The 17,053-nt window shown below is 43.1% G+C and overlaps 1 protein-coding gene across 1 annotated transcript; it reads left to right on the forward strand.

Annotated features, from left to right (window-relative positions):
* The first annotated feature begins 758 nt into the window (after positions 1-758).
* Positions 759-11,012, forward strand: GTSE1 (G2 and S-phase expressed 1). The gene is made up of 9 exons (XM_015415361.1): positions 759-941; positions 1,397-1,552; positions 4,010-4,151; positions 5,364-5,591; positions 6,886-6,958; positions 7,841-8,089; positions 9,491-9,677; positions 10,177-10,305; positions 10,620-11,012. Exons 1-9 carry the CDS (start codon positions 780-782, stop codon positions 10,701-10,703), a joined length of 1,410 nt encoding a protein of 469 aa, XP_015270847.1. The 5' UTR covers positions 759-779; the 3' UTR covers positions 10,704-11,012.
* The last annotated feature ends 6,041 nt before the right edge of the window (positions 11,013-17,053 follow it).

The raw sequence follows: 17,053 nt of genomic DNA on the forward strand, positions 1-17,053 counted from the left end.
TGACTTTGACAGAGCCAGTTACCTGCCTTGGGAGTGGGGAGAGGATGAATGTGTAGATTCTGCACTCTGTTTGGCAGTTGGAACATCAGTAGAAGGTGTAGGTTTCAGTATGACTAAAAGTAATACGTTAGCATTTGAACGGGAGAAAATGTCATTCATACCTATAAATGATGTACCATTGTAATTTCAGACATTCCCTGTCTCTCTGATGAAAAACTTGATTTTGACCTTTCACTGTCTCCTTCGAGGTAAACAAAGAACACACTGTACTTTTTGGTACTTAGAGGGTAGGCTTTACCAGGCATTTGACTGATGTTGTCTATTTTAGTGAAAATGAGGATGAAGTATTTATTGGACCCATGGGCCATAAAGAGAAATGCATTGCCGTATCTGTTGAGGCCTGTGATAGGGCTGAAGGGAGCGTCTCACCATTGCCTGCAGAGAACCCGTTGTGGAGCCCACTTGCTGAGGAGAAGTTTGCAGAGATTGTTAAAGAAGCTCACCTGGTGGCTCTTCAGCTCCAAAGTGGGAGCAAAACTAAAAGACCCCATGCTAACCAGGTGGGAGGTCAGAGACATGAGTCTGTGGAAAAATTTGTGCAAGAATCCAAGTCCAAACTGAAAATGTTTGAGACAGGCATTAAGACAGAGAGAACACCCAGGACTATAAAGAGAGAGACGTATTGTGTGTGGGAAAGCCCAGTGTCTCAGCTTCCACCTTCCTTTCAGAAGCATTCAAAGCAACTGGTACAAGTGATGGACAACTTGCGTTCTCCACTAATGTCTCAGAAAGTCTCTAGTCCTAGAAAAGACAAATTTCCTAAATCATTCATCGGACAGGTAGCACCATGTTGTGTTGACAAAAATAATAAAAAGTCAAGCAAGCTGCAGACCGTAAAAACTTCATATGTGTTTGGAAACAACTCCTTAGCAGTGGAACAGGTAAAGATCTTTCCTGTCTAGTATTTTTTTATATCACCCTTCTCTCCTGGGCCATGTACATGTCTATAGCCCTAGGACTTATTGCTTCTCAGCAGCAGATTCCCAGCGATATGCTCCAATATCCGATCAACAGCTCCATGAGGTGATTATTTGCATTAAAACTTAGTATTATCTCAAATAATATTTTCTTTGGGCTGGCCTGCATGTACATTGGGTGATTTTGCCTGTATTTTTTTTTTTTTTTGGGTTGTCTTGAGTGTGCATACCAACTGGTCTGATAATACTAAATGTCTGCTTTGTCACAGTTTTTGTGGACTTCCAGTAGGTGATCATTTGATCCCAAGTTAGAGAGTTTTTTGAAATGGGCTGTGAGTAGATAATTGGAACAGTTAAGTTAATATGCAGACATACAGTTTTTCAGGTTATGGCCTCTAATTGATTTTTCAATCTTGCAGTCGGAACAAGACAGCCCACATCACCCTTCCAGCAGGAAACACGTGAAAAGCATGGGATCACTTGAAGACCTGCTCTGTGGCAAATCAAGTATCGTTCCAGATGCCAAAGACTCTTCACTGGTACAAGACAAGAGACGTCTTCTTACTCCTGGCAAGGTGACTGGTTGCCCTTAATGAAGGTGCAACACCTGTCTCTATTGTGATCTATAGTGACATGTCCATCTTTCACTTTCCTTATTGTTTTATACCTGTGATATTAGAGCCTGGTGTGGCCCAAACCCAGGTATGTTGACTCACCTCACAGCAAGGGAGAGCAAGCATGGTTGCATTGGCCCCACTCCCTGCCTCTGTAGTGGCAAGGTCGTTTGCAGAGTGAGACTGCATGGAGGAAGTGGCTGCACGTACCCCTCCTCCCCCAGTGATCAACAATGCTGCTTTTAGATTTACTTTGGTGGGGAGGGCTCAGTATATGTAACCAGAAAATATATTGCCTGGGGGAAATAAAGGCAATTGTGTGCAAACTGAGAGAATTATCCAGGGAAATCAAAAATAAAATTCATATTGAAGTGTTTATTAAAATTTAACTGTCACATACAAAGCCCTTCATAGCCTTGGACCCTCATATTGGTGAGTCTACCTCTCCCCCTACATTCCGTCACAACAGCTTGTCTTATGAGAGCAGGGTCTTTTGCAGGTGTTAACCTGCAAATGGGCAAAATCAGCAACTGCCCATACACATGCTTTCTCCAGTGTGGCCCTCACCTTGTGGAATGTTCTGCCTGAGGAGGTCAGGAAGGCTTCTCTTGGCTTTCCACAAGCTATGCAAAACTGCATTATTCAAGAGGGCTTTTCTACGCAGGCAATAGAGTCACACTATACTAAATGTTTCACAAAGTTACTTGGATAAATGATTAGGAACTGTGGTCTATACTACTGTGTATAGCTTGCTGAAACTAGGATCCTACTATGTAATGTTCACATCATTTTGAATCATTTAATGTGTTTTGCTTCAGTTCGGTTTTTAGACTTCTCATTGGTTCTACAACCCTAATTTCTATTGCATTGTTCATTGAACATTCTGTTGATTGTATTGACTTGCTCTGTGTAATCTGCCTTGAGTCCAAGTGAGAAAGGTGGACTATAAATAATAGTCTCTGACTCTGCCCCTGAACATCTAGACAGGGCGTTACAAGCTGAGGCTGGATGGTTACAACAGAGCAGACTGAAATTGAACCCATTGAAGACGGAGGTCCTTCGCCTGGCTCATGGTAGACTGGGATTAGGTATTAGGCTCCCAACCTTTGATGGGGCCCTGTTGGTGCCAGCGTCTAGGGTGAGGAGCCTGGGGGTGTTTCTGGATGCCTCACTGACTATGAAGGCCCAGGTCACCATCACTGCCAAGTCTGCCTTCTCTCATCTGAGGCAGATCCAGCAGTTGGCCCCATATCTCACCCCCCGTGATCTGGCTGCAGTGACCCATGCAATGGTCACTTCCAGACTAGACTATTGTAACTCTTCCTACATGGGGCTTCCCTTGACTCTGCTCTGGAAGCTGCAGCTAGTGCAGAACGCAGCGGCGTGGGTGTTGATGGTGTTGCCTGTGTGGGCACACATCCGCCCAGTGCTGTGTGATCTGCATTGGCTGCCTATCAAATACTGGATCCGTTTCAAAGTGTTGGTGCCTGTCTTTAAAGCCCTATATGGCCAGGAGCCTATATATCTTCGAGACTGCCTCTTCCCATATGAGCTCCAGAGAACATTGCGTTCTAAAAAACAACATCTCCTGACTGTCCCTGGCCCTAGGGATGTGCGACTTGCCTCAACTAGGTCCAGCGCCTTTTCGGCCCTGGCCCCTGCCTGGTGGAATGAGCTACCTTATGAGATCAAGCCCCTGTGGGACCTGCTACAGTTTCCCAGTGCCTGCAAGGTAGAGCTCTTCCACCGGGCCTTTAGTTGAGGCAGTGGGCACCCACTTGATTGGCCTCTCCTCCAGTGACCACAGATCCATGACGCTGGACTGGAACCACAGTGTTTTTCTGTTGAGGTGTTGTTGTTTTAGTATGTGATGATTTTATTGGTTTTACAGATTTTAAATGTAAATCTGTGCAAATTGCAGACCTATATGTTGGAACCCACCCTGAGCCTACAATGTGGGGCGGGGGGATACGAGCCCTGTTGGTGCCAGCGTCTAGGGTGAGGAGCCTGGGGGTGTTCCTGGATGCCTCACTGACTACATTGTAGGCTCAGGGTGGGTTCCAACATATAGGTCTGCATATATATATATTAATGGAAGAAATATCTCCAGATGTCATTACGAGACCTATGTTTTCTTGCAAAAGGAGTTGTAAGGCTTCTTGACAGTTGTGCATCTGCAGAAAATGCTGGTTCTAAATGTTACGAAAGCAGCAAGTTGCAGAGTATGTTGTTTTGGGTCTATAGAACATCAGTGGGGAGCACCTGGTCATTTTTTTTGGGGGGGGTTGCTTTTTTATTCTAGTAGGACAGTGCTACAGTGAAGATACAATCATGTGCATACTTACTTGGACACAAAAGGGTTTATTTCCAAGTATGTTTGAAGTCTGTTAAATTTAAGGTCTCTTAACGTTTTCATAGCAAAGTATAAAGGCAACACAACTGAAGCCACCTAATGATGTTCAAATGCAGAGGAACACTTTATCTTCATCATCATCCTCACTTTCCAGTATGAACTCCAGCTTGAATTCAAGTCTGTCCGTCTCCCCTAAAAGAGGAAAAGGTAAGCAATACAAACTTAGTAGTGGTCATGCACCAGCATTTATTTACTTCATTTGTACTCTTGCCTTTCTCTCCAAGGCAGACCCAAAGCAGCCTAAAGTGTGATCTTCTCCTCTGTGTTGTCCTCACAACAGCCCTGTGAGCTTGTTTAGGCTGGAGGTGTGTGACTGGCCCAAGGTCCCACAGCAAGCTTCCATAGTTGAGTGGGGATTTGCACCTGGATGTCCCAGATCCTAGTCCAACCTCTAACCACATTGACGAGAAGTCAAATCAGCTGGCATGTATGTGTTAACCTGTCATCTATAAGGCAGAAGGTATAGAAGGGAGATGGTCTTAAGCTCTTACTCTGTAAATTTCCCAGCTCTGGTGTTAAATGTTTGTTTGCTTGTTTTTCTGGGCATGATCCTCACTGGGTTTATCAAGTGTTGTCTCCTCTTGTTTTGTTACAAATAAGGAGCTCACATATTTGTAACAAAGTTCTTAAAGTGCAATTTTCTGTAGAGTTCCACTAGTCTAAGCCCCTGGATTTCAATGGGTTTAAGCTCAAACTTTGCCAAGGAGTGCTCATTGAACATCTTTGACCCAGATGTAGGTGTGTTTAGCACAGAGGATCAGAAAAATGTATGTGTTTATAGGGAGATCAGGTTTGGGAAGAGCTCTGTACAAAACATATTTGTAACCATGCCCTCGCCCCCCAGCAGGCAATAATTTCTGTAGGTTTTGGATGATGCAGATGACATCAAAGGAACCATGGCTCTAGAGATCTTAGGATTCATATCTGAGAAATCCTCCCATCAGTTGTGATGGAATTGAACCTAGAAATGTGTTTGTCTTTGGTAATGCTATGCTTTTCTTGCTTTAGCTAATGGCATACTTGCTCTTGAGAACACTGAACCTTTTTGTTGGCTCTGGGTATGAATGCTTTGGACAAGACCATGAATCCAAGCACAAAATGCTACCTTACTGACATGCAAGATGATAGCAGCCAAAATGCATCAGGTGCTTGATTCTGGAATGTTTAGGCATTCTGAGACATCAAATGAAACTGTTCCTTCTACCAATGGCTCTTTCTTTTCTGTCTTCCATTACTGAAATCCAGATTGCAAGTTTCACAGTTGGGACCTGGCTCTTCCATGGTGTTTTAAAAATGCTGTGTTTATTGATTCTATGTTAATGTTAAGTGACAGGTCATACTTACAATTTTATCTTCTAGTTAAAACAAATATTGTTGCGAAAACTTCGACATGTGGCTCTGAGATCTCTGGTACAACCAAGGTAGCTATGGTTAGACCTATGAGGGTGTCATCTGTGCAGGCTTCCCATTCAGATGCATCTGGGAAGCAGGAGAGATCAACCTGTGCTATGAAAGGAAACCCTTCCATGAATGCGGCCAAATATAAAGCTGCTTTTGAATCCAAGACTTCAGGCACTGGGATTCGAGGTATGAGTTTGGATCCTAGACTGCAAAAATCATCACAGAAAAGCATAATGCTAGAAAGAAAAGGCAGTTCCTGTTCTGAAAATAAAATGGTACCCTTCACAAAGGAAGGTAAGACCTTGTTGGGCCACGCCATTTGTGTCATAAAATGTAATGCCAGGTAGCGGAGATATAAACTTTATAAAGGACACAAACACGAAGGTGTTTTTTTAACTTAAAATAAAAACATGCTTAAAACATTAGCACTCTTGCATTAATTTATTAATTGTATTAGCTATAATGGAACTGTATTAGCTATAATGAAATTGTTTTTAGGTGATTATGTTGTTTTAATTGTATTTATGTACTGATTGTGAGCCGCCCTGAGCCTGCATTGCAGGGAGGGCGGGGTATAAATGAGATAAATAATTAAATAAATAATGTAATGTAATGTTTTCACTCTTTTCTGTGAGCCCTCTTATATGTAATCTCTGTAAAGGCACCTCTCTGTAGTGTTCTGAGGTGACATATATTATGCTGGCTCCTTGCCTTCCTTAGCATTCCCGACTTATTTTCATTGCCACCTTAGAATTCTTAGTTGGATCTAAAGGAGGGCTTAGGAGATGGCTTGGTAGAATAACAGAACAGTCAATGTGTGTGGGGTGGCTCTGAGGTAAAAGGGGACCTTTAACCTAAATACAACAGCTGTTTTCACTTAAACATAAAGAGAGTTTATTTAGAAGTAGAAGAGCCTAACAGTTTCTGTGTGGTTAATAAGTATAATGGTATCAGTTCTTGTTTCTCTAAAGTTCCTTAAACAGACCTAGCCACAAAGGTTTATTTTCTCACTTACACTTAGGCTCCTGACTTCTGCACAAAACACAGATTTCTCTCACACTCTACACAGCATCTCAATCAGTCTCTTTTCTCCACACACTCCCCATGAACTCTCTTACACAAAGCCTCTCAGAACAAATCAGTCAACTCCACCTCCTAGGGTACAGCTACCATCCAATCATAATGTATTTCATTCACCCATCCAGCCTCTCTCTTAATGTACAGCCCTGCCCTTTAAATCACTGCAACATACATATAAAACTCCACATTAAAAACATAGAAATAAAAAACACACAAAACATTTACTTTGTGAAAACATTGCACCTAACCTGATCCAAGGGTTTCAACTACACCAGTTTCATTAGAATACCTTGGGGGATTTTTTTTACTCAGCACTTTATGATGGATCAGGATTGAAATGAGGAAATGAATGTACTTGGGAAGTTTAAGGTAACCTCGGGAATCATGTCTTTCCTCTTAGGTGTGTCATCAGAAAATGGAGCGGTGAGAGTATTACAGCCAATTGTATTCCTATCGTGTGGCAATGTTGGAAGGTTAATCTCTTTTAATACTTGTTTTCACCTGCATGCCTCTGTCTGTGCCCTTCTTTTGGGCCATTCTGTACAGGCATTAGCAGTATTTGTCGGAAACCTTGGGGGGAGTGACTTGGAGCAGTGTCTGGAGAACTTGTAGCCCCGGCTAAGCAGGGCTGAGGGGTCTCTTTAAGCTCAGCAGTCCAATAGGATTGCCCCTATTCCCCAGCATATGCATATTTCAAAATTCTGTGTTCTAGGTGGTGATGATGGTCTGACTTAGTAGGTCACATCTTAGGACAGAAGTATATATACTCAGCTGTCTTGTGCACTGGCAAACTGAAATTTGGGATACTGTATTTACTGCTGAGCGTATTGGTCTGTTAACTGCTTCCCCTGTTAAAGAATGCTATGCTGAGTGGAACTTGGAGTTCAAAATTGGGGGACTTTTGCACTTGATGCAATCAGTGGCATCACTTTTCTTTGTAGGCTGTTCTATGGTGCAGCACTCTAAGCTGGAAAGGGTACCTTCTTATCCCTCATAACTGGCTTGGATTTTTGTCAGCCATTCTAAATTTGGGATACAAACTGGACAACTTGCTTGGCAGCAGCACTTCAGCAGACCACAAACAGCTCACATAAATATCTGGAATGAGTTTTAAAGCCTGACCACAGGACTGCTGGACTTACCTTGTCTGAGAATCTCTAGAGAGCTGCTGCCAGATGGAATAGAGAATACTGAGACATCAGTAAAGTAGTGTAAGGCTGCTGTACAGAAAAATTATTAGTATCTAGCTGTTGGGCTGCCTTAAATTTTATTCTGAATGTGCTCTTAAATGAAGAAGGAATATTTCAGCTGTGGTTTTGTTAAAGCTTCTAAAAACACTGCATATATCTTTCTAGTAATGTTGCAGCCAGCCCACCTGTCAAACAACTGGAAGAACGGACTGTGTTAAATTCCTGTTCTTCCATAAGGTCTATTCCAACTCCAGCCAATATAAAACGTTCTGGATTGCCTACACCTGTTGGCCGTCGCATGTCAGGAATTCCAGCAAGGACACCCAAAACTGCACCTAGATCAATGTCGTCACCCAACCTTCTACCTGTTCGTCAAGTCTCTAGTGCTGTATCCAAAAAAACGACAGCAGCTAGGTAAGTCTAGCCTTAGTGAAATCCAATCAGTGCTATGCCATGTATGTTGTCATGGATTCTACTTGTCCTCTCAGTCCTGCACTCTCCATCTTAGCATTCACAAGACCTACCTTTCAGAGTCACTAGCTAGTATCATAGGATGCTGTGTTGGTGGGAGCCTTGGAGTGTTGTTGAGCTGCTTTGGAGTTAAACCGAGGTCTGGATAATGTGGGACGAGGGTCCCCAACATGGTGCCCATGAACAGCATGGTGCCTGCGACACCTTTCCCTGTGCCTGCCAAGTGTTTTTAGGAAGTGGGTGGAGCCAGGGTGGAGCCAAGTGGGTGGAGCCTTGCCTGCGCAGATTTTTTAAAATGTTGTTTTGGCAACAGCTACCACCACAGCACAATGATCTACATTGTGTTACTGAGGTTAAGGTGTGGCAGTCATTTTGTGGCTGGCTCTGCCTCCTGTGGCAGCCATTTTGTTGCTGCACCCACCGTGTCATGTCAGAATTCCAAATGTGCCTGGAGGCTCAAAAGGTTTAGGGACCATCAGGGCTCTTTTTGGGCAGGAACGGAGTTCCGGCTGGCTCCCGAGTTGGCCACACCCAGCAGGAGCTCATTAGCATAATAGGCCACACCCAATAGCAGGAACTCATTAGGATTGGCTACATTAGGGGTGTGTGGCCTAACATGCAAAGGAGTTCCTGCTACAAAAAAAGCCCTGGGTTTTGACAACAAACAAGGTAAACAGAATAAGAAGGTAAAGGTGAGTGTGGCTGGATGACCACACTTCTGGTAACATGGCGGTGTGGCCTAATGTGCTAATGAGCGGTGCTGTCAGGGTGTGCCCTAATATGCTAATAGGTTTGCTGTCGGGTGTGGCCTATTATGCTAATGAGTTCCTGCTGGGTTTTTCTACAAAAAGAGCCCTGCATTGATCTAGGGTTAGGCTTTTGCATGTGAAGGCAGATTTCTTTAGTGACTTTAGAACTAAATCTGTGGCTTGTGAGTTGTTGTTGTTAAATTACAATATTTAATTTGTGGCTGGTTGAGCATAAGCTTTTAAATAGGACTTTTACTGAGCCCTGTTATTAAACAGGGTACATTGTACACATTATATAACACAATTTGCAGATCTTTTATATGCTGTGTGTGATGCATAATTCTATGTCTTGTACATGTTCCACAGAGCTAAGGCTGAGTGTGCACATGCAGAGTCAAATCTCAATTTCCTATGCTGAGATGAGCAAAAGTTAGGATCACCTTCTGTTGTGTTTGGGCATACCCACTGGCAATACCTGCTATTGTTCTTTGCAAAACAAGTTGAATTGCTTGAGCTACTATTTGGTACAGAACTTTGGTACAGAACTTGACCAGATTCTGTGTAGAACTTCCAAAACTTCTCTCTTCCTGTGTAGTTCTAAAAGGGCAAAAGAAAGCAGTGTGCAGACAGCCGATAGCTCATCAACTTCTTCCACTGAAGGAGACTCATTTCCCCCTCAAGCTGTGTCTGTTGCACTTGATTTTTCACCAGAGAAGGCCCCTTCATGGAATCAGGGCTTAACTGAAAATAAAAAACTAGCTGAAGAAATACAAGCTAAGGAGGTAAGCTGCAGTTTTGTTATCCTCTTAGAAAGCCAGTTTGCTAAATTAAGTATGAAACATCCTCTCCTTCAGAGTGGTTTCAGGTGGAAACTGCTCTGGTGCCCTTCAGTGTCTTTTCTTGGTAAGCAGGCTTCGATGGAAAAACATCCTTGTCAAATACCTTTATTAAAGCAGTTTTCTTCCCTTATCTCTTTTTGGGCTTGTGCTGTGCAGAAAAGTTGCAGCCTACTAAGATTTGTAAAGAATAAGTCCAGATTTTGGGGGAGGTGTACTGCTGTTATAAATGGCTGCCTCCTACATGTTGGTGTGGTCATGAAAGTTTGCTTGGGTAGTAGTTTTAAGAAGGTGCAAGGGGGGAGTGGCATGAAGAAGTCTAAATCTAGGCTAACAGGACAGTGTATTTTAGAGACTGTCATTTTGTCCATGATGGCATTTCAACTGTAATGAGTTACTACAGGAAGCTCAGTGAATGAATATCTGAAACTCTGTTGTTTTCTAGGGCTTATTGATAGACACTGGGATAGACACAGCACCAGTTGATCCCTCAGATTGTGAAAATAAGCCTCTCATTGATTTCTTTAACACCCCTGAAATGATTAAAGCCCTTCCACTGAAGCTGACAGAACAGGTGAGGCAAATCTCCATTTATTTTCCTCTTTTTAATGTACATTGTGTGAGTGTGTTTATGTTGGCTTCATAATAACTCTTGGTTAACTGCTTACAAAGATTTTCTAAGCACATGTGTGACCTTCAAGAGCTGAAGCTGTAACCATAACTAGGGCTGACATCAATTAGCCATAACAAGATAATCATTTGACTTTTCTGTCCGTGTGTGGCAGTGTCTACAAGAGCATTGCCCTAGACTAATTAGTAAATGGCATTCCGCAGGCACAAAGATAAACTAAAACAATGTTTACTTTTTTTTTTTGGTTCTGCTTCCAGCTAATAGACCTGGGCTCTCCTCTTATTTACCTCAGTCCTGAAGGAAATAAAGAAAATCTGGATTCTCCTCTATTGAAGTTCTGATCTCCTAGACTCCAAAATTCACCTCGAAACCTGAAAGAGTTTCACATGTGTGTGTGTTTAGCTATGGAAGTATTTCACTGAGGTACTGGGTGTAACATACTTGAAAACTTTTGAGAACTGTTTGCAGTTTAAACTATGAATAAATGATTGTGTGACTTGCTGCTGCTAGGGAAAATAGGGTTTAATGGCTAACTTTTTAATTAGATACTTTGATTATCACAGCCAATGGCCTATACTGTGTTTTTAAAATATGCTGTTAATATATGACTTGTAAAACTAAGCGAACTGTTTTTGAAGTTAGTAATATCATGGGCTAAAATAAAATGAATTTTGTACTAGAATCAGTATGTAAATGCTGGCCTTGAGTTTGTACTTCAACCCTCTTGTGAATACTATTAAAGACTTTAGACTAATTTTGTGGCTGGGTACCCATGGAGCTGCGGTGGCTCAAGTGGTTAAGACGCTGAACTGCAGGCTGTGGAAGGTCAGTAGTAGGGCTGCGAAATGCAGCCGGGGGGCGGGGATTCCCCCGCTTCGGACCTCCAATTACCGGCGTGCCGGAATCGGGGCCCAGGGGAAACCCCACCCCCACGTTCGCGTCACCCGGAAGTGACGTCGCATGCTGGGGGCGGGGCCACGTGATTTGAGGGGAAAACAAAGAGTTTCCCCCTCAAATGGCAGCCATTTGAGGGGAAAACTCTTTGTTTTCCCCTCAAATCGCGTGGCCCCGCCCCCAGCGTGCGACGTCACTTCCGGGTGACGTGCACGCGGTGCGCGCGCACGTGCCCGGGATCGTCCGGGAGCCCCCCGCTCCCGGACGATCTGAATTTGGCAACCCTAGTCAGTAGTTCAGCAATTCGAGACCCCAGGTGCCAGAAAACGGAGTGAGCTCCCGTCTCTTTTTGCCTTGACAACCTGTGACATATGTAGCTCTTCTCCTAGTTCTTCAAAATGGCTGCTGATTATAGATGTGGATAAAATGACACAAGATACTTTAAGGGCACATTTCCTCCATTACTCTAACCATGCACTTTTTAACAAATTCACCATTTAGCAACATGATAACTGGCCCTCACAGTAGACAGTTTCTCTTCAATGTGCTTTCTAAAACTATTTTACTGCAAATCTTTTGATTTTTTTAAGAGACTTTATTTTGTTCACTCGCATCTCTCCTTGATATATTGAGTAGCTCTTGTGACAGGATTCAAAGTGCCTTTTAACTCTGTACTCCTTTAATGCTGAGACAGTTTTAAGACACATCAGGAAAACTGTCTTATCCTTGTTTAAAACAAAGAAGTACTCAGTAGTCCATTTGTTATTAAAGATACAGTGCTCATCTACATTTTTTTGTTTCTTTGTAACAGCACTTTTTTCCCCAGACATCTTCTTACAGAATTTTTAGCAGGACAGCAATTGCAGAGTTCCAATATAATCCTTTAATAAATAAAGATATGAGAAGCATAGTTTTAGGGGCCTAATTCCTTTCCCATCAAATCCACCCCACTCTAGTTGTTATTAGCTGGGGGCTTTCATTTTGACCATGGCAAAGAAGAGAAGAGACCCCCTCGCTTCCCTATCCACAAAGGTTTTCAGGAGTATCGGGCTGTATGCACAGGCCAGGAAGAATTTTTTAATGGATTATGAATCTTATCTACCAGATGGTGGAGTTGCAATCCTAAGTACCTTGAATACTATGATATTTATTTCTTGAGGTTTGAATCTATACATGTTAATACTTTAAAAATTGGGGGCCTTCCAAAAAAGGGCAGGTAGAGAGAAAGAGTGAGTGAAAGGGCAGCCTCCCACCTGGAACAGAGGATATGCCATTAAGTTGGCTTCAAATTATACGCAGGCTGCACATACACATCACTGCCTGCCAGACAAGTCTCAATCATGAGAAGCAAAATGACAGCTGAGGGGAGGAAGGAAGGATGCTTTTGACTGCAGCAGTCACCTCACCAGTATCCGTGGAAGCCACTTGGAGGAGCCTTGATGGATGGAGTCCCTAGAAATGTTCATTATGTAAAACACTTTGTATCCTTTTTTTTTTGTTGCAAAAATGCAAGCCCTTTTCCTGCCTTTTTTTGCAAAAGCAGGCCAGACACCTGTACACATTCACACAACTGCTTTATTTTCCTTATACACACACAGCCTTTCAACATGGTAATGCATGGAGAGGGGGAGTGGAAAAGCTGAGTGGTACCTGAGCTTTGCTTGCTAGCAAGGCATCCAGAATGCTGGTATGGAGGATAAGACAAACCGGGCTGACGGAAGAAACATGGACACCAGAAGAAACAATGTTGCCATTGTGTTTTTTGCAAGAAAGGGACAGGAAGAACAGCGATAGAGTTTTCCCTTGTATGGCCGTGGCCCCGCCCCCAGCGTGCCCGGCGTCATAACGTCACTTCCCTGTGACGTGCACGCTGGGGCGGGGTTCCCCCCGGGGCCCGATTCCCCGGCGTCGGGGAACGGGCCTCTGGGGCGGGGGGGTTTTCCGCTCCCTGGGGGGAATTGGCAGCCCTACCATGATTCTATTGTGTTAGAGTGTCTGTAATTTTTGCCATGACATACAGATTCCATATCTTTTGATGCCATTGTGTGAGATTAGGAGATTTTAGAGATTTCCAATTTAGTGCTATAGTAGTTCGAGCAGCATATAATAGCAAGGAGACTTGTTATTTGAATGAATATGATTGGACTGTGCCCCCCCCCCCATGTATTTAACAGTAGATCCTCTAGTGTAAGTGTTAGGACAATATTGGTAAAAGATGAGATGAGTGATATGACAGATTCCCAGAAGGTAACAACTTTAGGACATGTTATCCAACAATACAAGTAATTTCCCAGGTTTCCACATTTTTTCCAGCATAGTGGACCGCACTCATCACTCTTTGGTGATGAGTGAGCTAATTGTTTAGGAGTGAGATACCAGCAGGAGATTAATTTAAAAGACTGCAGATGTACGTCAGTGATTTTGGAATGGAATGGAATAGTGTTCCATATATCGGTCCAGGTGTCATCAGATAGAATTCTTCTACAATCTTTATTCCAAAATGATTGATATATCAGGGATTTCTGTGAATCCCTGTGTGGCGTGCTGCTTATTTGGGGGGGGCTGTTTTCACTTTAAAATTATACTCTGTGTTTATAAACTGGGTAGTTTCTGCTGCCACCAGGAATTTTAAGGAATTCCAAGTCTTCTCTCTGTTTCTGCTGCTGGTAATGTGACCTAGGGTCTAGGCTTTTCAGAAGTCTAAGTGGCCCTGAGGAAGGATTGAACTAAATTCTCGGTTAAACTTAAACAAAATATGATTTATTGATTAAGGAACAAAAAATAAGTTGCTGGCTAACTAACTGTATTGGGGAAAAAGAACTGGTAAATAAACTGGCAAGGTATCACACACAGTCTTTTGACATTAAGATCCCACTGTGACAGGAATCTCTCACATAGGAAGCCACACTGGCTAAGCACTTTGTATTATTGACTCTTTATCATAACTTTAGAGTCTCACAGACCCTTCTCATAGCTCCTTCACATTTAAACTTTTTGAAGACATATATACTGATCTCTTTTAAGTTTCCACACAGAATATCACTCACTAACTGAATAACTCTCAAACTTTGACTTCAAGACACACACACAGATTCACTCTGAACAACTCCTCTCACAGTCTCAGTCATCCACCAATCATAGCACACGTCTCTCTCAATCACTCTACTAACACTGCACTCCAACCAAACATTTAAAGGAACACACACATAGTAAAACAAGGAATCATTACACCCTGTCTAAGATCATTCTGTATATTGCTGAGATGAGGCCTTTTGCCAAGCGTTGAGAGGTTTGAATAATTTTCTCCAGACCCCTTAGAGGTTGCTTTAGTATGTGTGGAAGGTTAATACAAGAGCTAAGATGCGATATCTGGAAATATTGCATCCAGGGAATAGATGACCCTATTTTCTTTTCCAGATCAGTCTTAGAGAGCAACAGATCTTTAGAGCCAAGATCCTGGAGTGTAGTAGTCTGAGCCAGTTTCCAGTTGTCAAAAGAAGGATTCCTACATCCTGGTAGAAACCAATATTGATAGAGAAATGATTAAAATTTAGAGATGGGAGGAAGCAACACTGTTCTATGGCTATCCCAACAAGATAACAAAGTGTCTATGATAGAATTGTCAGGTATCAGTTTGGAACGTTCTGAAGGTTTCTTCCATATCTAGTCTCTGAGATCAAATGGAACAGATTTCCTGGAATTGGTCACTGTCTTTGTGAAGCTAACTCAGACATTTGTTAAAGTTACATTTTATCTTTATTTCCTAAGATTCTAAAACTATTTTCCCTTTATAACAGAGCAGGGTCCTCCTCAGAGCTAAATGCTCTTTGACACTGGGCAGGAATTAATCTTCTTCACACTAGAAGAATCAACCCTTTTCTGTCTTGAAAGGGGGTTTCCACACACTACCACAATCACTCTTGGTAAAACTCTCCCCCAATTCTGGTGCCTCTGTAAAACAGACTTCAGCTTATACTGACATTGAGACTTATAATTCTTATACTGAATTCCTCCTCAGGTTACAGATGTAATACAGTTAAGGCAAGGAGTCTTTTTCTTTCTCAGTAGGTGAACTCATCTGACTTTTCCTATCACACACCAAACTGTCAGAAACCAACTAACTGCTTTCAGACCAGTTCTATCAAACTGACTCCCCCCTCAGCTGATCATATATTTTCCTCAGCTGGCACTGGCCAGTCAGAGAAGAGGAGCAGCCTGTCACTCAAGCTCTCCATTCCAGGGAAAAGTTAACTCTTTATCTCCCTGTTCTCTGATTTAGCTGCACTCAGAAACCAGCTTTTAAAGTGCAGTCCATCACAGTGGAAAATTCTGAAAATGTCCACAACTGTATTCAAAACATAATTCTGCCTTTCTCACATAATAGGATAAAGAAAAAGGCAAACTAGAGCCCTGACCTGGATAGCCCAGGCTAAGTCTGATCTTGTCAAATCTTGGAAGCTAAGCAGAGTCAACTCTGACAAGTACTTGGATGAGAGACCTCCTTGGGAAGTGAGAGCAGGCTTTATTCAGCCACCCTTCTGATTGTCTGTATATGCAAGATCACAGCAAAGTCATGTAGGACATGAGGTTTAGATCAGACAAGAGGGGGACCCGCGATACTCGCGGGGGGGGAGAAGAGCTCCGTTTCCTCCATACCTCCCCCCCCCGCTCGATATCCCCGAGGCGGCGGCGGCGAGGCCGGTCCTTTCCCCCTTTTGGGGGGATTTAAACATCCCCCCGAATTTTTTTCCAACTTTTTGGATTTTTGTGCACACGTGGGGACCGCCCCACGTGTGCACAAACCTCCCCCTCCCCCCAAGTGCCCCCGGAGCGCGGATTTAGCGATCCGCACTCACGGGGGCAACTTGGCTATTAGTATATAGATGATCTGAATGACAGCTGAGTGGTCATATGACACTAATTGCATCATATCAGTAAGTGTCACAGTGACTCAGCAATTGTACAGTACTGTGATTGGTCTGTACATGTATATATTGTAATTGGTTCTTAGTCAAGCACTGCCTATATGGTTACGGCTGTTATGCGTAGCACTGCGTTGGTCAAAATCCTGATTTGCTACAAGCTGTGTATGTATATATTCTCTGTAAATAAATATTCTACAACAAACAACTCTGCTATTTTCCGGCTTCAAACACCGTCACTGATTAACCTCCAGTAGAGCTCAGTCACCAGAGGTCGCCATTACTTCCAGGTGCACATGGATACACGTCCACATATGAAAAATACCAAGGAGGGAAAAAAGGCAAGCTGGCTTGTTTTGCAGTATTCCAGCAGGTTTTGAGAATTTCAAGGGCATCCTGAAGGGAACAAAGAGGCCAGTTGTAGGTGCCTAGTTTTGGGTTTCTACACGCTTATTTTAATGAGCGTCTGACTGTCCCTGGGAGACCCGGTTTCACTCTGCCACCGGAGCTTGGTGTGAGGATAAAACCGTGAGAAGAAGGATGTCAGCTGTTTTGGGTCCTCAGTTGGGAGAAGGGCAGGGTATAAATGGAATAAGAAAATAGCATGTTAAGTGTACGTTCCTCTCAGCTGGCCATGCTGGGCCAAGGAAGCGAGGCTTCCTCTTTAAGAACTTAATACCGGTAACACTGGAGCTCCTCCGCCCATGGGAATCAATGGGCAGAGACTAGAGATACTTCTCAGAAGCCTGCACGATATTAGGCCACGTGCAAAGCGAATTTCATCCGAAGCAGCAGGTTTAAGGTAAAGGTTCCCTTGCTCGAAAGCCAGTCGAATCTGACTCTAGGGTTGCGGTGCTCATCTCCGTTTCAAAGCC

Source organism: Gekko japonicus, unplaced genomic scaffold (genome assembly GCF_001447785.1).
Source record: "Gekko japonicus isolate JY-2015 unplaced genomic scaffold, Gekko_japonicus_V1.1 scaffold775, whole genome shotgun sequence".
In the NCBI taxonomy this organism is placed as follows: domain Eukaryota; kingdom Metazoa; phylum Chordata; class Lepidosauria; order Squamata; family Gekkonidae; genus Gekko; species Gekko japonicus.